The 22,078-nt window shown below is 37.1% G+C and overlaps 2 protein-coding genes across 2 annotated transcripts; one reads left to right on the top strand and one right to left on the bottom strand.

Annotated features, from left to right (window-relative positions):
- Nucleotides 1-6,183: 6,183 nt before the first annotated feature.
- LOC148957286 (uncharacterized) lies at nucleotides 6,184-12,899 on the top strand. Its single transcript, XM_089115542.1, has 4 exons — nucleotides 6,184-7,293; nucleotides 9,711-9,845; nucleotides 10,828-10,950; nucleotides 12,068-12,899. Exons 1-4 carry the CDS (start codon nucleotides 7,011-7,013, stop codon nucleotides 12,265-12,267), a joined length of 741 nt encoding a protein of 246 aa, XP_088971668.1. The 5' UTR covers nucleotides 6,184-7,010; the 3' UTR covers nucleotides 12,268-12,899.
- Nucleotides 12,900-14,053: 1,154 nt separating this feature from the next.
- Nucleotides 14,054-22,050, bottom strand: LOC148957285 (26S proteasome regulatory subunit 6B). The gene is made up of 8 exons (XM_089115540.1): nucleotides 21,926-22,050; nucleotides 19,581-19,863; nucleotides 17,952-18,134; nucleotides 16,926-17,261; nucleotides 16,349-16,425; nucleotides 15,612-15,780; nucleotides 15,285-15,340; nucleotides 14,054-14,455 (listed from the first exon to the last, which is right to left on the bottom strand). The coding sequence occupies exons 1-8, from the start codon at nucleotides 21,953-21,955 to the stop codon at nucleotides 14,342-14,344; spliced, it is 1,248 nt and encodes a 415-aa protein (XP_088971666.1). The 5' UTR covers nucleotides 21,956-22,050; the 3' UTR covers nucleotides 14,054-14,341.
- Nucleotides 22,051-22,078: the final 28 nt, after the last annotated feature.

Below are 22,078 nucleotides of genomic sequence, written 5' to 3'. Positions count from 1 at the left end.
ATGTTAATAGCAAGAAGCTGGTGTATTGACTGCCAGGGTGCATTCCATGTACTTTGGCCCGAAGATCTTTGGCGTACACTCAGGCTTTTTGGCGTTCCGAGTACAAACTAATAGAAAACATTTTTGGCATACGTAAAATCTTCGTCAATTGGCGTGCTAAACATGAAGTCACGTACATGGTTAACACGAAAACATATGACACAAATGTTGATTGGGTCATGGCAGCGCAACGTGCTTCGATTGTAGAATCACTCGTGTTATTAGATTGTTAGCAATTTTTATGTTCCTAGCCAAAATTTGGTTTGGCTGCCAAATATTACAAGCAAACAATTTTGGCGCCCCCTATCTCCATTTGCGCCCCCTATTCAAGGGGGGCCATGGCCCCCCTCCCACTACGTCACTGCCACTGCTAATCAACATTGAGAGAAGGACAGTGATATTTTCTAAAAAATTCGGTAAAGCAGGCCATTTAATCAAGTTACTTTAGGTTTGGTTAATTCAGGGGCGAAACTTCACTTTTTTTATTTGGGGGGTATGAAGCTTAGATGCCCGACAAAAGGGCGTGTCATGCTTGATGAAAGGGCGTGTCATGCATGAACTTCATTTTTAGGACACATCGCCTCAAGGGCTGAAATCATCGGGGATCCCGAGAGAGGATCACCAAATATGTAGGCCTTTAGACTCGGGCTGTTTGTTTAAAGTCAAACAATATGCTTCTAGTTTTTCTGGTATTGGCTATAACCATTTGTTTCCGAAAAGCAAGCATTTGTAAGGCCTGTCTCTTCTATAAAAAACATAATTTTCACTTTCTAAATCACCTATCTATCAAGAGAGAAGTTTCAAAAAGAGATTGAAGTATATGTCTCAATTTTATCACAAGTGGAACAACAGAACACAGCTTTGAAATTTCGGAATTTAGAAACAGCAACGCAGACTACGATGTTTCAACAAAAAAGAGCTTCAGTTGCATTTCTGAGTTTGATTTTTAACTTTCGGTTGCTCCATAAGGGATTCAAACATTTTAGACACCAAAGCACAAAGTAAGTATCTCTGAATTCACCATAACAATAACCCTCAAGCAAAGAAAAGTTTTTTATTGGAAATATTTTACAGGTACACCTATCATCAAAGCTCAATTTTCGTGTTTTCATTATCGTGGATCGTGGATATTGTTCAGAAATAGAAGAAACACGAAAGTTTTTTGCAATTCATATCTTAATCACAATTCCTTGATAAATTTTATATTATTTCCCGCTTGAATTTTAGGCTTAAAATTTTCTGTTTGGCTTTAAAATTTTAGGCTTAAAATTTGTTACAGCAATTTGAATTATTTTTAAGTTGATTAACTTTGGCAGCTGTATGGCCATTTTTTGGCGAAGGATGCAATACTTTCGGACCGTAACTGTAAAACTTAAGAGAATTTCGGGGCATAACTCCCTATGAATGTATGATAAAAAGAATGTATGAAGTATTGCTTGATTTTTCTCAGCAACGTATTCCGAGATGGCATTTGATGTATGATGCTTCAAAATTGTCAGTGTTCCATGGGTTCCGAGGCATGATGGAAAGGGGGCGCGTCAAGGGAAAATTTTGCAATCATAACAAAAGATTTTGAAAAAAGCTCTCTTGTTTTGCAAAAAGTAGGGGGGGGGGGGGCATGCTCTGTGTTGATTTCCTTCTTGCATCAAACACATTCTACTTTCCGTTTATACTTTTGCTGTCGATCAATACTTCTGCATCTCGAGACGAAGATGAACATGTGCACGTCGAGCTCGAGACGAAAGACAAAAATGTATATATGTTGCTGTTGCTTGCTTCGTTTCTGTTTTGTTTTCCCGACTGGGCGGAGATTGTAAAAAAGATTGGGGAAGGGGGAGACCATAAATTCAAAAACCACGCTGGGGCAAAAAGTAGCAATAAAAGTGCAATCTAAACAAAATTTCTTTATTTGCCCGACCGATATGCTCGCAGCCAAAAATTTGCCCGACAAAATCTGCTTTTTTTTAAGATTGGGGAGGGTGCAGCACCCCCCATACCCCCCAGCAGTTTCGCCCCTATTGGTTATGCTTGGTTTTAGTTATTTGATCTACGGAAGAAATCCTGAATAGAGCTGGATGAGAACCGATTAGCTACATTAATAAAAAGAGGGTACTGACGTGGATGCATAGAATTTATTACAAAACATGCCCAAAACAAATTAATGAACAATTCAGTGAACGAAAAACAAATTTGCAAAAACCTCTTCAAGTTGAAATCATAAGATACAAGAAAGAAAATGGACGGAACTTATTTAAGTATAGAGGTGGAGTCCTTTGGAACTCAATTAACAATAACCTGAAGAGTGAAGAAAATATAACAACTTTCAAAAACAAGATAAGCTCTAGAGAGGGGCTGAAGTATATTGTATGCTTGTGTCAATAACAATTGTAAAATACTTTGCTATTTACCGTAGCTAACATTAAGCGTAGCTAGTACAACCGTAGCTAATGGGGGGAAATTTTGCAAAAAGGGCGTTTCCCCGCATTTGCGAGTGTCTGAAGGGCGTGGTCCAAAAAATTTCTGGGGGCTTCGCCCCAGACCCCCTCACTGCTGCAGCCCTGGGTACGGCACTGTTTCTGGGGAGCATTCCCCATGCTTTACTTTCTAACTTTTGTCCTGAACTGGGGCCCATAAGTCCTCTCCGCGGCCCTGCTTAGGTCCTCTCACTGATTTTATAGAAGTTCAAAATTAGATTCTAGTTATTTTCTTAAGGAGCAATGTATTGAGCAGACCACTGGTATCAGATTTTTTAAGATATTTTAGTCTAATTTAGACTCGAAAAAGTGCGCTTTACATGGGGTAGGTTCTTGACTCAGAAAGTAATATTTGCGAAGCAGTTAGAAGAACGGTTGATACTAAAATATTCACAAGGGTCCAGCCAGCACTTGTCAACTTCTCTGTCAACCAAACATACTTTCATGGTAAATTTCTGACCGCTAGTGGTTCAAATGCTGGTTATTTTGGCGGCCATTTTGCTTGACTTAAAATACTTTCATTAGAAAAATCTGACACTTAGTGGTGTACATATCAGTGTGCAGGGTGTCAGACCACCAAACAGTTCATACACTTGGCCCTCTTAAAACGGTCTGGTCCACATAATGGGTTTCACTGAGAAGACTCTTGATCTCGGATCAAGGCTAGAAAACTTTCAACCGCCTACAGTTGTAAGCAAGTTTAAATATCCAAGCTCAAAACCTAAAATATCGTCACTCGAACCTAAAGAAGGCCTCTTTTGTTAACGACAAAAACAACAGTATTTTACTCGATGTTTTCACCGAAAGATAAATTGCACTGCGAGGTTAGAATCATTATACCAGCCCAAAAACTCAAACTGCTCGCAACCACGTATAGCTATGGTCATACGTTTTTGATAAGCTATAAAAGGAAAAGCTTCTTTTGCATTTTAAGATTCTTTCATAAAAACTGAAAAGTTTCCCTTTGCTCTCATCTCCCAAGTCTTTATTCTTTAGTAACTTCTAAACTTCTAAACAGTCGGTTTAACGTTTTTTATTTTCATTAAAACAAATTATGTAACTTAAACTGTGAATGCACATTGATTTCTTTTTCACCATTTCGAATCACCCCTTAATAAATCTAACAAAATATAATTTTACATGTTTGTGTGATTGGCTAGCAAATACTTTTGGATTAGGATTTCTGGCTACAGCTCTCTTTCAATGTATTTTCAGCTAGGAGCACGCTTTCTACAATTCATAATCGCCAAACCGAGAGCTTCATGATATATAAAGACCTTTTAACAAAACATCTTAGCATTCAGTTAACAATTTTTATCACTCTCATATCGAAGTTTGTAGTCACTTTTATTCTGGACAGGACGCATATTAATCGCAATGAACGTAGCTATGAAAAGTATATCCAGTATAAAAACTTTGAAGTATTATTATGACTAATTCTCACTTGATCTAGGTTTTCTAGAGACTTTTTGCTACGGTTCATGCTAAATGAGTAATTCAGATGTGATGGGCATAAATGAAATCTTTGCTCTTTAGATAGGGATGTTAGATGGAGGGAAGCGTTAAGCCCTTCAGGGCGTTAACCATTCATAGACTGAAGACTTTCAGGATTCTTGGAGTTTTTGTTGCTCGACAGATAATTTACCTTGAAATGTCGACCAATTCCATGAAAAATTGAACTGCAAGAATAGACTTGGAGTTCGTGAAAACAGTTGCAAGAGCTGAACATTGACATGAGCAATCTTGATTCTTGAAGTCAGTGGCCAGGGCTGTCGCTTCGGGGCGGGGATGTGTGGGGGGGGTGTGACACCCCCCAGACCCTAACCTTGTCGGCAAATCTTCGAAAATGGAAGTTTTGTCGTCAACCTCTTTGAAACTGGCAAATTTTCAGAAGAAGAAAGACAGAGAATTTTTCCATTTTCAAATAGATATTATCGGTTGTTGATGACAGCACCAGTCACAGTTGAAATTTATGAAAACCTAACGAGAATAATTGATGATCGTTCAAACTCTCTCGTGCTAAAGGCCAGGCGCAGTCTGGCCCGGGTGGCAAAGTGGCGATCCCCAACGGGCCCCCAGACATGTAAAGTAAAGAAAAATACGGGCCCTTTCTGCAAAAGTTGGAGTGTAGAAGATAATTTTCATAAACTGGAAACTAAAGTCACAGCCAAGGCCCCTAACATGCGTGTTGGCTTCACAACTAAGCATCAAAATGAAGTCTGCGCGCAGGCCAAAGGGCCCCACTATGACCAACATCCACTATACAGAAACTCTATTTCAAATTTCGCACAAAGGCAAATCTGTCCTACTTCCTAGAGAAATAATTTGAAACTGTATGTAGCGACCAAGGAGCTGTTGTTTTTAGTTAGTTGTCTAGAGTCGCCATTGTTACATTTCTAGCTAATAATGACCTTCCACACATGATCGAACGTTCCCTAGGGTTGTATCACTTTAAGGGAAGAAAGTTGCGCAGGAAGAAAGCTTCTCAAATTGGAAAATTGTTGGAATCAACTTAATAGGAGCTTTGCAAAAGCGAAAGAAGCGAAATAGGAGCTTTGCAAAAACAAACTTTCGCGTTTTAGCGAAAATCATGGACTTTGCGTGAAAAACATTTCTATTCAATTGAGGTTTCCTTCTATTTTTATTCCACATGATACCAGCAAAACACCGAAAAAGATGTAAAATTTGTCCAACTTAATAATTCTTCGTCAAAGTTTTCAAGAGGATCAACAGCAAAATTTTCTAGATATATCACAAAAATAAATTTTCGCAAATTTAGTATTTTAGGAAGTTTTGCGTATCAATCATCCGCGATTTTAGGCCATAAACGCTAAAAAACGCAAAGGTTCCTTCCCTCGCAAGTTTTTCTCCGTGAAAATTTCTTTCCTTGAAAGTTTCTTCCTTGAAAGTAGTAAGCAACAGTTGAAGGCCTTCCCTTGCTGCCCTTAAAGTTTTTCTTTTCTCTGAATCCCTCTGCAAGGTGCATGCTTAAAAGTTATAATGAAGTTTTTCTGTTTCGTAATTGTTAAATGAACAACGTGTTTAGAATAATAAAGTTTGGTACAAACTAAGGAATATGAAAAGATGACACATAAAAGAAAAGAACATGCAGGTTGAATTTTTGATCATTTTCTTGGCTCACTTTCAGAATACTATATATATACTATATAAGGTTCGCTTGAAAATATTGTAAAAATTGTCAGACTAGGATTGGTATTTTGAACTGTTATTAGAGTTTCTTAGAGTTACAAATAGAACAATTGTTTTGCTGTTATTGTGCAGAGTTTAACTCCATACATAGAGTCCTTGATTTAAATAGAGAACCACAACCGTCAATAATTGATTTGAACTGAGCATATTTTAGCCTTTTCTCGCATTAGTTGGTGTGGCTCAAAAACGTTTATCTGCCACACCCTGAGCCGGGACCTTTTGGTTTGCTGGCCACCCTGCAATTATGACACTGAGCAAAACTGAAATATAGCAGTTCGCGAAAAAATATTCGCGAGTTTTATCAATGATAATTATAATCATTTGAGAACCACGCCCGTATCTGTTGCCACGCCCATTTTGTCGGCAAACCACTGGTTTTGCAACCCTTCCTCCCCCCCCCCCCCCATTGTCAGTGGCTTGCTTGTTTGAGATCATGCTACAGTTACCGAAGCTTATAGAAAGAGACGAGTTGCAGGAGAGTTCGAGGTTTGTTTGAAGAGGCAAGGGAGAGAAGATGGCGTGGGCGGGAGTAGGCAAGTTATAAGTAACATGAATAGTAACAAAAGCCTAATCAGATGTTATCTCGTTATTTCAGTTTTGATAAATTGAAGAAAGTTACGAAGTGCTTGCTGTTGAACTTTCTTTGTGAAATTGCCCAAGAAATACACAACTGTGCCAAGGATTTATTTTAATGTAAGTTATGTTTTAGATAATTGAGAAGTAAAGTTTTTACCCAATTGAAGTACTTAAGCAAGCGAAAGTTTAAAGATCAGACCATCAAACTATTATACAGCAAACTTTTTTTCGACAGTGGACCGTATTAAGGTGTGGATCTCTTAGGCATATGTTCCATAATCTTTCCACCATTTGTGCAGAATGCTAGAGCGTCCATCAAGAATCGACAACTTGTGTTTGAAGAGGATTGTGAGAATTTGTGTTTTGAATTATTTAATAATGGATTAATGATGGATTTAATAATGGATTAATGATGGTGGTTTAGTAGTTGCAGGTCTAGGTAAAAAATTTAATTTCGACTAACAACGCTTGATGATACTCCAATGATAATAATAGAACCAGTGTAAATATTACCAGTTGTAAACGTAAACTTTGGTGGTTGGGTATTGGTCAATATGGGGTCAATGTGCATACCTGCAATTGACCATAAAGCAACAAATGAAGTATGTATACATGTTGCTATGAATCGGTTTTGAAGTCGAGTGCTGCCATGTGTCAGAGGCAGCAACCACTTTAACAGTGAACTGACATTGACCCTTGAGAGACAAAATTATGCAGGAAAAATTATTTTTGTCCTTCTGTGCCAAGCTCATTTTAGGCTACATAACAGCAAAGCAGATTTTTGCTGAAGATGCTTTTTTCATGGCAACCGCAGATATCGATGATGACAAGAGCGTAATGGAAAATATAATTGGTGAATCTTTTCATTATTGCAGTATGGATCCCAACTGCAACATCTTGTTACACAGTAGTAACACAAAGAAATACCTTGAAAAGCTGCCTGATAATGTGCCAAAGGAAACAAGGGTCTTTATAAAGCAAAAAAGGAAAAAGGGTGGGTACATATGCTTGTCTCTGTTAATCACTGCTAAAGTACGCTAGCCTCATTCAGAGGTTATTACATCGACAAACATTTATACCACGTACTTTGTTTGGAATCTCAAATATTTTGAAGGTGAAAAATTTTAAAACTTTGATTATTCAAGAAAAATCATAGAGGATAAAGGTGAGCTTGCAAACATTTTAAAGGGCGTAAAACATGGAATCCTGCAGGATCATTATTTTTGTCTAAGTTGTCACAAACCACTCGTATTTATCTCAAGGATTTCCCTATTATCTAACGATTCATTCTTAAGACTTTGGACTGGCAGGACGGTTTGTCCTCTTCTCTAGACGGCAGGAACCTTATGTAGAAATGTGACGACAGATACCAAAGGAAGTGCAACGGATCAAGATTCGAATCATACGAAAAGAGATGGAAGATGGAAGATGGCAGAAAGCAGTCGCAGGCAGCCTTACGGCTATATGGAAACCAGGCTTTACGAACTCTCTTTTCGAATGATTCGAATCTTGATCCGTTGTACTTCCTTTTGGGGCCCTTACGGTGCCGCCGACATGGCAGCTGGAAAGTGTTTCCATTAAACTTTTCACTGCCGGTGTAATATGCGTTTTGGTACCCTATGCAAAAGTGTAACATTGTAAAACGCAATGTGTTTCAAATCATGTGATTTCATCGTAGTGCGATATTATGACACGTTATAAATAACAAATTGAACACAATGCTTTTTTGAGTTTAAAATTTCACATTTTTAAATCAAAAAAACTTTGGAGTCGCCATTAATGTTTTACTTTTTTGTATAAACTTAACAAGGGAAATCACAGCACTGCTTCTTGTTAGTGCCCCTTGTTAGAAATAGTTTGATTGTTCTTTACGTTCTGAACAATATAAACAAGAACATTTGTGTTCCAAGACCGGTTCGCATGCTAAATTCCACCATTCGTTTCGGTTCCCTGTTTTTTAAAAGCTTGGGTACGTTTTTGTATAAACAAAATTGCCATGCGTTTGTGTGCCCGGACCGAAATGCATAAGGTTACCGAAACGCATATGACACCGGCGGTACCGTAAACATGGCAGCTGTGGATGGAAGCTAGGTGCCGGCGGCAGTCTAACGGCAGTTACGGTTATATGGAAACCAGCCTTTACGGCAGCCTCCCGGTACCGCCGGCAGACAAATCACAAATGGAAACGCCTTGCCTGCGGCTGCCGGCGGCATTCTTTTGTTCAAACGAATCATGTGATGTGCAAGAACCAATTGAAAAAGGGCCTTTGGAAATTGTTATCGTTTTTCATTGTCACATCTTTCCAAAAAAACATGGCGTCGTCCTCGTCTTTCGTAGTCGAAACTTCGGAACAGATCTCAGAAATTAGTAATGAAAAAGTAATGGACTGCAAAAGAAATTATCGTTCCATGTACGACAAGAAATGCAAGGACCATAAAGTTCCTCCCAAAACCTGTGCTTTCTCTCAACTTTATTGCGTCTTCTTCTGTGTCTCATGTAAGCAAGTAGCAATATGTATTCATATTGAACCAATAATCGTTCCTTTATGGCAACAGCCATGTTTGTTGTTGAATTTTGCCCGCCAGTTTTTCCCGCTCAAACTTTACCTAGTTACCGGCATAGTTACCGATACCGCAGGCAATTGCAAACAAAACGTTTCCATTTGCCGGCGATAACGTAAGGGTGGAAGATGGCAGAAAGCAGTTGCAGGTAGTCGCAGGCAGTCGCAGGCAGCCTTACGGCTATATGGAAACCAGGCTTAAAGAACTTCAAGAAATCACTTGATGTCCACAAAAGTTATGGCATTGTTTGATGTTCTTTCGAATGACATAATATTTTTGTCAATATATAACCCAAAGATATAAACTAGGAACCGGGAGTAAAGGGGGCATGTGCCCCTAACCCTTTCAAAACCAGCGGTCATGTTCCTATTTGCAGCGCACAGAGGTGTCCTTTTTGCCATCATGTACTTCTCATTGACTTTTGAATTACCTCATATGCTTAAATGCAATCAATGTTTTGTTTCTTTCTTGATGCTGTGCGATCGAGTTGAGAAGGCAATTTTATTGCAAAAGTAAGGTCAAGCAGGCTGTAGCTGAACTAGGCAAGGATTTTGCAAACATTTCTACGATTTTTGAGCGCTTTTCCACAAAAATACATGACTGATTTCAGAAACGGAAATTTAACCGCAAATAAGGAAACAAAAAATAAAAAAACTCGTTATTGGAAAATTGTATCACACAAGCAAATCATTAAATAATTTTATTAAATTCAGCAAAAGCATTTTTATAGCATCTAATGTAAGTGTCAAGAAAAACAACCAAGAAAAAACATCTGGACAATTCATTGCAAAAAAGCAACGATTTGAATAAATAATCAGTCTACATACCTATATTTCTTTTATACCCAAAGATCCTGAGCCAGATATCGATGAGTGCAAAACTGGATCACACGACTGTCATATGCATGCTCGTTGCACGAATACAGATGGCTCTTTTCACTGTGCTTGTTCTAATGGACATTCGGGGGATGGAAAAACCTGTGTAGGTAAGTTGAAGTGAGCTTAGCTCGGCCAAGTGTCTCCAAATAAGCTGTAAGCTTGTTTTTAGACCTATGTGTATAGTTGGAGCAGCCTTTCAATTTTATAGATACAAAAACCAGTATAAATATAGTGCTATAGCCTAGAATACAACTGTTGAAGATTTTCAGTTTTCAGACGATGATCCTTCTCTATGATAACCTGTTGACAGAGGGGAACTTAAAGTCAAATGTCAAGTTACCAATTGAGAAAGGCATCGTTTGCTTTTTAAACTTATTGTAATTGAAGTTGGACGTTTTACGTTGACACCGTGTACCTTCAAAGATCTTTTGAAATCCGCGTAAGGTGCTGGTTGCTTATTACACGAATCTACGCTACGGTATTAAACGTAAGGATAGGTCGCATTTTAGTTCAGTGGTTCATTCTAGACAATTTTCTTGGCTGTAATTTTTATTCAAAGTCAAAACAACAATAACTTTTGGGAAAGAGAAATGACCATTTATTTAACATTAAATTCGAACTGCAATTTCTCTCCATGTGATTCGTCATTCTCCTTTTACCATCACTTGGATCGAGAGAGATGAGAAAAAATATATATGAAAACTGAAATAACTGCAAAAACTAATCAATTTCGATTGCCTACATGAAAAATTAAGAAAATTATTAGAAATTCTTGGGAGTAGTGTAAACAAAGTGAAAGAGACTAGCTATAAATTACAGTCCTCAATTTTTAAAAAAAACTATACAAATGCTATGTTATCAAAATAGCATATATAAACTATGTATATGCTGTGTTATTAACAGGTATTAGCAAAGAGCTTTTTACTGCTCCTTGCTTTTGACATATACACCAGTGTCCTATTCTGAGTCAGTTAACAATTGCCAATAAATTCTTCTCACCTTCTAACATGGCAAATCATTCTGTTTAGCTATGTCGTACAAACTGCAAACTACATTCCACAAACAATCTTATGTCTCTTCTCATTCTAGATGTGAACGAGTGCCTGGTGGGCATTCATTCGTGTGACGTCAATGCTATCTGCCACAACACGATAGGGTCATTCTCGTGTATCTGCAAAGGTGGTTTTCAAGGGAATGGAACGTCATGCACACGTAAGCACTTTGTACCCTACAAAACTGCAAAACACAATTTTGCGTCACTAAGGTACCACGAAGAAAACTATCAATTAAAGAGAGAGGGGAGGGGGGCTTAAAAGTTTTAACGACGAAAAAAACCAAGAGAAACATATTCATTGTATGAATTAAAGTACATTTGGGAATCACTTGGAGAAAGTGAGCCTTCCCCCCCCCCCCGCGGTCCCTGCTTTCAATTGTAATAATGGTTTACTACAACTACCCATCATACTCAAACCAAATGTGTATATATAGAAGATCTATAGAAGATACTGTAACAACCGTAGGCAGACCAATCTCGGAGCAAGTACAAGTAGTTAACTTGCTTCAGAATGCTGTCACTACAAAACTAAGTTTAGGCATAGAAAATAAAGGGAAATAGGCGGGGTTCTTGTGGCAGTATTGAAAGGGGTTTTGGAAACGAATACCAGAAATCTAGATCGCTTGATTATTTCTGGAACATTTGCTGTTATTGCCTGCTTGATTTCTGTCAAAGATATTTTAGCCCATGGTTTGGCACAGGCACCGCGGAGCAGGGGAGGGAGGGGCTTTAGCCCTCCCCACTTTTCGTAAAAAATGCAAAAAAAATTAAGAAGTGAACCACCAGTAAAGCCTTTTTTATTCGGTATAAGCCCCCTCCCCCCACTTAACTCAACGCTCTGCGGTGCCAGTGGCAACAGACAGAGCTCTGGTGAACCAGGATTTGCTTAACTATTTTCAACCTTGTCTACAAATTTACTTCGAAAAACTTCAATTTCCATGAAACTTATATTGATATTTTTAATCCTATTTGATACAAATCATCAATTTACTATCTAACAAATATGTTAGTAGCAAAATACAGGGACGCCGGAGGACATTTTAGAGTGAGGGGCCTAGAAAAGTGGGGGGGGGGGGTTCCTACGTGGTTTGCCACCATTATCTTTGATTACACAACCTTGATCACATTTTAGCGATCCCCCCCTAGAATCCCCCCTCCCGAATCCGGCGAGCCAGTAATATACAAATAAATTTTTTTTGCCGACATTGAAGGTCTTCTTGTCAGTCAACGATTATTTGATTCACTAGTTCACATGTTTTGATCTTTTTATAACAGCTTTTTGGGAAACAGGATACATATACAAACCGAACTACAGTATGGGTGATATTGAAAGCAAAGATGATTGTTACCAGCGATGCAAAAATGAAGGCTATGCCAGGGCTATGTTTAAAGAGTCAGGACGGTGCAGCTGCTCGACGACAAGCGCAAATCCAGTATCAAACGCGGAGTACATTACACGAATTATTATAAACTAAACAAAGGTAGGTGATTTATGAGTAAAAAACAAGCTCTAAGTTAACCGTGATTCCTAAAGTTCTGCTACGTTTTTTTGCCTGATTCCCCCGATTATCAATCCCGAATCCCGGTGTTATCGATTCCTGAATCCCGCTCAAAAAAAAATTTGCCAATTCCCGATACCCGACTCAAAAAATGACGATAACCGCTTCCCCGAAAAACATCTTGGGTACCTTCAGAGAACAGATACAGTCAATTACTATAAGTATGTAAATGGCAACAAAAGACAAAATAAACCAAAGTTTTCATTGGAAGTTCAAGACGCTGTTTCAAAAATAGAACATTTTTGGCTTCAAAAATGCCCACTATATGCTGACGAAACATATACTTAAGTTCATGTCAGTTCAAATAAAACTGAATCCATGCCTGTAATTAATAGAATGTATTAGTAGAGACACTTTTAGGGTACAAATGTAACTAATAGATAAACGATGATGATGATGATGTAAACAGAGCAATGCATAATTCTGTATACTTTAGAGTAAACTTTTATCGGCACAAGATTTATTACCAGGAACCAAAGGGTCATGCATTTAACATTTTAACTTGAACGGCATACGAGAGGAAGAAAATGCCTGCAGCTCAGTTTAAACTCAACGGTAACCTTAAAAATGTATTCTAGTTTTGTTTAGGTAGGGTTGTATCGTGAACAATAACATTTGTAACGAACAAACACGGATAATTTTTCTAATTCAGTTTATGAGCAATTTCAGTCAAGTTTATTAATCTTTGTTCATCAAGGCCGATTTCCATTTGACATTTTTTGTCCGCGCGGGCGTAGCGCCCAAATCTGAGCATTTCTGGCAAAAGCACCCGCAGCCCCCATGCTTCGCATTGCCTGAAGTAGAGGTTTTGCTATCGACTTACAATAAATAGACAAGAATGAAAATGGCCATAGGCTTTTAGGTAAATATATTAAAATCAGGTAATACACTATCATCATTCTAGCCCATTGAATTTAGTCTGGCCTTCGTGTAAAATAACAGTACAAAAATGCACTTTGTTACGTAGTTACGTAGGAAGTAAAGTTGTGTAAGTGTTCTAGTAATTTTACAGTGCTGTCCGACGTACCTTCGTTCATTGTGATATACGGAACCTACCAGTTTTGGATAATTAAAAATGTTATCCCATAAAGACACTTGACCAAACTGCCCAACCTCCTCCCCCTGGTCACTGTGCAACTGTTCTAAAAGTAACCAGCTTTAGCACCTTTAATCCACAAACTCTACCTTTATCGTTAGCATATAGAATAGCTGTGACTATAATCTGCCATTAAATTGGCTTTGATTAGTTTATTTAGAGCCTATTATGAACCTATAATACGACACAGTGTACTTGTATTTTCTGCAGTTTAGCCCTGGAACTGAAAAGAAAAACACAGACTCTTAATGAACAAGATTTTTGACTGTAGAATTGGATATTCTTTTCATTTATAGAGAAGACTAAGTATTTGAAAGCGAACCGAAATACGAGTGATTGCACAGGCTGAAACGGAAATGGCCACACCGCAGCAAAAATTTTTAGCGAACCAAAATTCAAGTAGCCATAGCAAGTTTCAAGTAGCTGGCTCAGGCATGTATCGGTTGAGGGAGCGCAATCACGCTCCTGTGTCGCAAAACCACAGTCAATGTTCTCACAAGAGAATGTTTGAAAACTGCGGCTAAATTATGATTGAATATATATTATAAACACTGAATAATTAAAAAAATTCTTTAATCATAAGATTGGCAACAGAAAGATACTGAATGAACAAGCAAAACAGGTTCCATCATTTTGTCATAAAATGATGCCGGTTGCATTGAACTTTTTCATTCTTGGGAAAAGCAACCCATTAAATTTTAACATCTTGTACACAAAATTAGGCATAACCAAACGGAAGTGGTTCTTAGGTAAACAAAAAAATGTGAACGCTCGTAAAGCTCAATCTCCAAAGAAATCATTGACAAAAGAGCAAATTACGTTGCATCGATTAAATATGGCCATATTTCAACGCACAGAACAAAAATGGAAACTTTTAAACGCTTAGCTTTACTGTTATTTATAGAACTCGTGATCTTGTTCGTCTTTTTTCATGTTATTTTTGTAGCCCTTTTCAAAGTCCTTTGCTAGCACGATGTAACGGTTCTCTCTAACAGCTTGCATACCAGCCTTAAAGACAATATATGAAATTCATAAACAAGAAACAAAAACTCTTATAACAAGATAATTAGATACAAAAATAAAATGAAAAATAGACTAAATATCACACTGTGAAATTTCCGAACTGTCTCTGACTCAAAGCAATGCTAGAAATGTGAAAGCCATCGTTTGGGGCAGTAAAGCTTTCGTAGATGACCTTATGGAAACCTTGAATTATGGAAGCAGAAAATACCTAAAAATGGAGGAACATTGACATAATGAAAGAGCAATTTGCAATGATCAACGTGAAATAGACGCCCTTCTGTTAATGTCCCCTATTAGCCATCCAGGGAAAGGGATAGGAATAGGCGCCTAAATCCTCTTTTTGATTAAGCATATAGGATTCTGTATTTCAAAGCTGGTTAGAACAAAATATAAAATGAAGAAGTGTGAAATCCTTTGACAACACCAAAAAGTGGATGCCTTTATTATTAAAACAATACATAAATGTGCAGCATCCTCAACGCCTCTGTAATAACACACCCTCTCACCCCTAGCCCCCTCTAGCCCCCCTCCAGGGTGTCAAATGGAGGAGTTATCGTATCATAAAGAACATTAACTGAATAACTGAAGCCTGAAAAGTAACAAAAGTTGGGAAATTTCACTGAGAACATATATGCTCTAATATGTTGAACAGGACGGCTCTACATTGCAACTCCAAGTCAGTGAAGCTCGGCCTATACAACGTAAAGCACTAAATTACAGGATTGAAAACTATAGTTTTCATATTAATAAAGTGTATCCTCATCTTAGAATGTCAACTTTGAATGCTTGAAAGTAAATACAAAAAGTAAATCACCTCTTGGCAAATGGCGTTGATATCAGCACCACTTATTTTATCTGGTCGTGCAACATCTGTACTTCGTTAAGAAGAAATACGAACAACAACTTGAATAACGAAAATTAACATTTTTCATCATCTGCAGAACAACTCCATTGGCTTAAGAGAAATAGTTTCTTAACACGTCTTAATTCGGCTAGGCAGGCATCAAATATTGTCACCATCAAACAAAATTGATTCGTAGCATAAATACTCTAAAAAAGGTGAGCAAAAATCATCTAACAAACGATTTTGCATTGAAATATTGGTGTGAAATCGATAAAAACAATTGACGAGAAAGGATACAGTCTTCTAGATCAACCTCATCTGATAAATTCATTTTAGAAGTGACTGTTGAAAATATCAGGCGTTTTTGTCTTCTGTCGGGCATTGGAAATTCAATTTTTCTATCGAGCCTTCCTGGTCGAAGTAAGGCGGGATCCAACGTGTCAGCTCTGTTCGTTGCCATGATAACCTGGAACAAACACGCACGTGATTTAAATAATAAGAAGGCCTTAAGCAGCTTTCAACTTCATGAACGATGTCTGTTTACTGTTTAAGTTCTCTAACACGAACAGAAATATCGATCCTAGATTCGATGATATAATAGGAAATAATTTTCATCGTTATCACAACACAACATTGTTCAGTTTGTATAGGTGAACTTTTGCCAGTAAAATTTGAATCACTTTTGTCATCAAACGAAAATCGAGCTACACACTTGACTCTTCCAATCACTTTCCAATCGCTCTCCCAATCACTTCCAATCACTTTCAATCACTTTCAATAACTGATTTCAAGCAGTTAATAAAAACGGGCGAAAAAAACCCCCTACCACCACGACCTCCTTGATGTTCATGATGCATTTCAAGCTTTGTAGTCAGGGTGTTACTAGTAGAATTGACTGTAGAATCCATGGGGCCAGCATGCATCAGAATAATACATTAAAATTGTTTGTCTCCGTCTTTTTGATGATGATGACAACAAAGGTTCATCGCAAGGACCCTTTTCAAAGAAAATTTGTAAAAAACATACTAGCTCACCTTAACATTAACAGTTTGATCAAAACCATCCATTTGATTCAAAAGTTCTAAAAGAATTCTCTGTACCTCCCGATCAGCTGCAATATTTAAAAGAATAAATTGAAAAAATTTAAGCGTTCATAATATCTCACGAACTATTTCTTTTTAAAGTATAAATTTGAGAATCAATAAAAATTGAGTGACTACAAACAATTTAAGAGCTATCAATCAAAACGTGTTCATATGGAAATCCGGAAATGTGCATCAGCAAACCCTATGTCCAGATTCAAATACAAAAGTGGAGCAGAACGATTGCATTCCTGTGTGACAGAAGAAATAGGGGGCGCGTGATCGGTTAAATTCCGCGAGAGTAGTTCAATTATACATTTGTTCCAAAATTTGGAACGCAATTGGAACGGTACCCAATCATTCCCGAGTGAGTGGGGCCTTAGTTTTCGGTCTTCTTTGGCAATTAAAAAATTCCATAATTCTTATAGACAAGCTCTAAACAAAAGCACAAGTACCTGACAGCTTGACATTACTACATAACAAAATCAAAAAATTGTTTCAAGGGAAAAATAAAAGAAGTCAGATTTACCCCCAGTTTGTGCATCAAATCTTTTAGTGGCAATGGCATCGATTTCATCAATGAATATAATTGATGGCGAGTTTTCTTTGGCCAATCGAAAAACGTCCCTGACCATCCTTGGTCCTTCTCCTAGATACTTCTGAACAAACTCCGAGCCAACAACACGAATAAATGATGCTGTGGTATGGTGTGCAACTGCCTTTGCAAGCATAGTTTTGCCACATCCGGGTGGTCCATACATTAAGACACCCCTTGGAGGGTCTATTCCAATTTGTCTGTACAGGTCAAAGTGGGTAAGTGGGAGTTCAACAGCTTCTCTTATCTCTTGCTTTTGTATATCCATGCCTGTAAAAACATGCTCAGATCTTCAATCATGGACAGATTAATTTTCAATCACAGATAAATTCACTGCCAAAAATTAGGTTAGCAACTAGGAAGCCTAAATATAGTTAATAGCCTGCATTAAACGAATACCTTTTCCTTTAGAAATATCAAGCTATTTGTGGTCATGTACTTGCAAAACCAGTGAAACAAGTCTTTTCAAACAAGTTTAGTGAAACAAACAAGAAACCAGTGAACTTTGAAAACTAGTTCACTGAACAGCAGATCTTGCCTTTACGACAGCTATTAATACATTTGGTGTCTAAGAGCTACTATGGGGGGGGGGGGGGATCATAGCTAGAATATCTTGCTACTTCGTTTAAAGCACAAATTTATTTACAATTCATATATAGCATCATAATTATATATTCCAGTGTTAGACTACATAAAGCACTTGTTAGATACCATTGTCAAATTGCTATGTTTAAAAAAACGAGTCCTTGCAATTCTTTGATTAAAGAAATTTGATTTGGTTTGGAAAGCATACAGCTTCACGGGTTCAAATGGACAAGCAGCTTTCTTTTTAAAGCCAAAAAAATAAGAGAGGAAAAAGACAAGATGATTCAAATTGGAAGCAATACAACCTCATAGAAAAGACATTCAGGACACAAGGAATTCATAAAACATATTTTGGAAAATATGAAGATAACATACCTCCAATATCTGCATAGCCGACATCTGGTTTTTCTTCAGCTGACAGCATTGCAATACTGCTGTCTGCCTCTGGAGGAAGAACATCAACTAATGCATTTGAATGCTTGTGTAATGCAACTGAGGCATTTGGTTTCAGCAACTCTTTATCAATTGTACTCAGTATTCTGACATAGTAGTTTGAGCCTGGAAAAGCAAATGTTTTACCAATTTTCATTGACTTTCAGTGGAAATTTAATGCAAATGTACATCCAACAAAAGTATAAACCATCAGAAAAGTACAGACATTGCAAGGACTTTTGCTAGAATGTTTCAAAAAAGAAATTGCTACTTGTGTCATCAATCTTTGTTGGCAGGTTGAGGCAGAGCAATCATTAAAAAATATTTGATAATCAGCCACAAATATTGACTATGACATGAATATCAAAAAGGTGATTATGATGAAAGCTTGATTTAATGAAATTTAATCACGTCTAATATGTGACAGGGTACGTCGTTTAGGTGCCCCTTGGGCTTTTGTTTTGTACACAGATTGCACGATTGTGGACTTTATGTTTATGGTAGCAGTGCTCGAGTAAGCTTTACATTGTGTCTTTTATACGGCTAAAGCAACAAGTGTGCAAGTGGGCATTGGCCTTGGGTATATAAACTTTGTCTTGGTATAGTTTTATTCTCACACGCCACAAGATAACCTGAAGTTAGACAAAGAGAGGAAAGGTTTTCCTTTGCAACCCTGCCCATCCTACCCATATCTAGGTATTTTAGGTGTTTGTAGGCATGTTAAATTCACCTTTCTTTTCTTCCTGCATTAGTTAATGGCCATATGGCTTGCAATTTTTGCATGAACATGGTGGTGCTAGTCGGCGGAAGAAGGCCATTGTTCTTCTTCTCAACCCCCTCAAAAACGGTTGGGTCTTTATTAAGGCCGTCTTTGCGATTGGCGCACCGACAGCCCAAAAATAAATGGTCCAAATGATGAAAGAGCGCCACCTTCAGTCTTATGATTGATAATTGGTAAAATATTCTGAGGACCATCTTACTCTTATTTGCTAACGGTTTTTGTTTGGTAACCTGGAACAAATATTAATGACTAAAAATGGAAGTTAAGAGGTAATGACTAAAAATGGTTAACGTTAAGAGGTAATGGTAGAAATAGGCATTAAAAATTGTACAAAAACCCCTTGTACATAAATTTGAAAAATAAATCATTGGTTGAAAATTTGATATTAAAATCAAAAGGTTATGAGGAAATTTACTCCTTTGTGGAAAAGCAACATAGGAAAAAGCTGAAAAACCTATCTCCTTTAAAGTCTAATTCCAGCCATTTTGCGCTTTATTGAAAGGAACAGTGCAGGATGATATTTCATATTTGTATCATATGTAGAACAATATAAACACAGCTTGTAGTTTGGAATGGTTTTCATAGTTGCAATCAAGAGCCAAGCCATATCCATTTTAGAATCATTCTGAATCAAAGCATGTCCCTAGTAATAACTGTCTTGAGCTCATGTGTTTATCCAATATTTAATTTGAGTTCAGTTTGCACCAGACAATAACCTGGGAACAAAGCATGAATGTAAAACAAGAACTTTCATCTATGGATCAGATAACATAATGACTGAAAGCTGTTACCAGTTGTTGATCCAACTATTCCAGTGTTCTGATCAACAGCCTCAAGAAACTGTCCAATAACTAAAGGAACAGACTGAATCCTCTTCACTTCCTCTTGGGCATGCAAGTACTCCTTTTTAAGGTTCTTTTGCTCATCTTTAATGTATTCCTCTTGCACTTCTAAGAATTCTAGCTGCTTTTGTAACTTTTTGTACTTGATGTAAAGATCATTAACAGTTGCATCAAGACTGAAACTTGAGCTTGCTGCTGCAGATGACTGGGGTCTGGATAATGCAACGTCAGCCTAAATGGAAATAATTTTCAAGAGCTTGTAAACCTGGATGTATAATGGAGAAATGCAGTGATAAACTGAATGCTTAGGGCAAATTTGTTAAATCACCTTAGGTATGGGGCATAATTGGGGAGGGCTTATTAAAGAGAAGTCAATTAAAAGAGTTTTTGGCAAAGTAAATATAAATCAATTCACAACATCTTTACACAATTCTGATCAATGATTCCAAAATCTCAAGCATTTAAGTGAACTGGTAAAAGCTTCAGGTGAGAATTATATAGTTTAATACTAACAAAGATTAATTATGAGCATAAGGTGAATTGGTAATTTAGTTCCAGTAATAGAGAGTTTGGGCTATGAATAGAGAGTTTGGTGCAGGTTTGAGGGAAATACTCAACTAACAAAAATACTTGTTGGTTAAAATTTTACTGGTTGTAGCAATGATTCAGTATTAAATGTCTGTAAATTCTATTTTTAATAAGAAGTACACTTTGAAGTCATTTCCCATAAGACTATCAGTATAACAAAAGGATGAACCTGTAAATATGTCACGTTTGTTGTTAAACTAACTTAAACTGTAAAAAGTACAAACTCTGTCGTTATACACCTAAATTTTAGACAAAGTAAACAATTTCGCACACAAGGCCTTACTATAATCCGCTGCCAAATGGAGATGTTTATATATCAAATAATGGCTTGGTGGTGGCACAATTTAGGCTTGTTTCAATTCATTGCAAACTGACTGATTCAAGAGAATACTTCAAAGACTTCACATTTGAAAATACTAAAAACATACATTTTTAGATACTGATTCTTAGGTTATATCTTAGCTATTTTTCAGCATCAAATTTAGTAAAGATCCCTGGCAATATTCATAAGCTTTCCTTTATCGCCCCCTGCTTTTCTCAAAACTCGCTAATTTTCAAAACTGAAACTTGACAGGTCTGAATATCATTCCATCACACACCTAATACAGTCTAAGGGTGTGAAATGCCAAGCATGTGCTAACTTATTCCCAGGAAGGCCTGAAGTTAATTCTTAATAGAAAAATATTGTACACAAAATGGTTTAGACATCTCATTTCACTTTGAGAAAATCTATTAGTAGAGATATTTTGCTTGAATGTAAATAAAGGCCATGGTAACAGGCTAATTGACTCCAAGAAAATGTGTGTGGCAAAAAGTTGATAAAAATGCAGAAAACAAGGACCACCGCAACACGACAAGAACAAAGAACAATAGACACTACTTTGCCCCAGCATTAGGGCTTCATCAGAGCAAAAATGTTCTCGTAATTATTTTGTTTTTTTGGGTAACAAATTAGCCCAGATCACTAAATTTCCTACCAAGTCTCATGCATTTTGGGTAAGTTTCATGTATTTTAGAAGCAAGAAACAATAGAAAGTAAAGTGCATCTGGGAACATAAACTTGACAATAATTCTCCATTCCAGGGTTGATGTCATTGATTTTGCATTTGGCAATCTACATAACTTTCACAAAAATGGACTTTAGATTTGAAATCTTCATCTTGGAGTTAGATTATACTGAAACCTTGTTGTCATTGGACTATTCTGTCGCAAGTTACTTCAATTTGAATATTTAGATATTTCTTTAGATTTGACCAGATTATGCTGCTATTGAAATGAAAAGGGCAAGCTAAATTTTGAAAATGGGGTAATTCGCTTCCTGACAGCCCAAACAACATGAAACTATTGGCACAGACTAATTTCAAAATGAAAATTTTAGTTCTATGATTCATTTTTGGCAAGTTTAAAGGTAACAAATTGCATCTGTCGTTTCATAGATTTTCCAAAAAACGTAGACGAGTTGCAATTTCCTATACTACAGAATAATTACCTTCTGATAGTACTTTTGATTTCAAATTCTAGAATCTCTTTAATTCAAAAATTGTCAAATTTTTAAGGAGTTTTAAACCACTCCTCTGATGATCGATAGACATTTGCATTGATATCTCATTCAATAGGATTTCACACTCAAAGCATCCTTAAACTTATTTGTCAAATCTTGCCAACAAATAATATTTTAAGATTAATTACTTTGCGCTAAATCTTACCGCTCCTTCAGTTATTCCTAATTCCTCCATGTTGAATTCCTTTCAAAGCCGAAATTTTCAGGCCCTCCAAGCGACGGCGAAACCGAGGCCCATTACCCACAATTCCATTAATCAACGAATCCGATTCAATCATTTCCGTTCAACGACGGAATG

This window comes from Rhopilema esculentum, unplaced genomic scaffold, assembly GCF_057945365.1.
Source record: "Rhopilema esculentum isolate cy_ngs unplaced genomic scaffold, ASM5794536v1 HiC_scaffold_34, whole genome shotgun sequence".
NCBI lineage: Eukaryota > Metazoa > Cnidaria > Scyphozoa > Rhizostomeae > Rhizostomatidae > Rhopilema > Rhopilema esculentum.
Note: the sequence above shows the minus strand (reverse complement) of the source record. Positions and strands in the feature narration are given on the sequence as shown.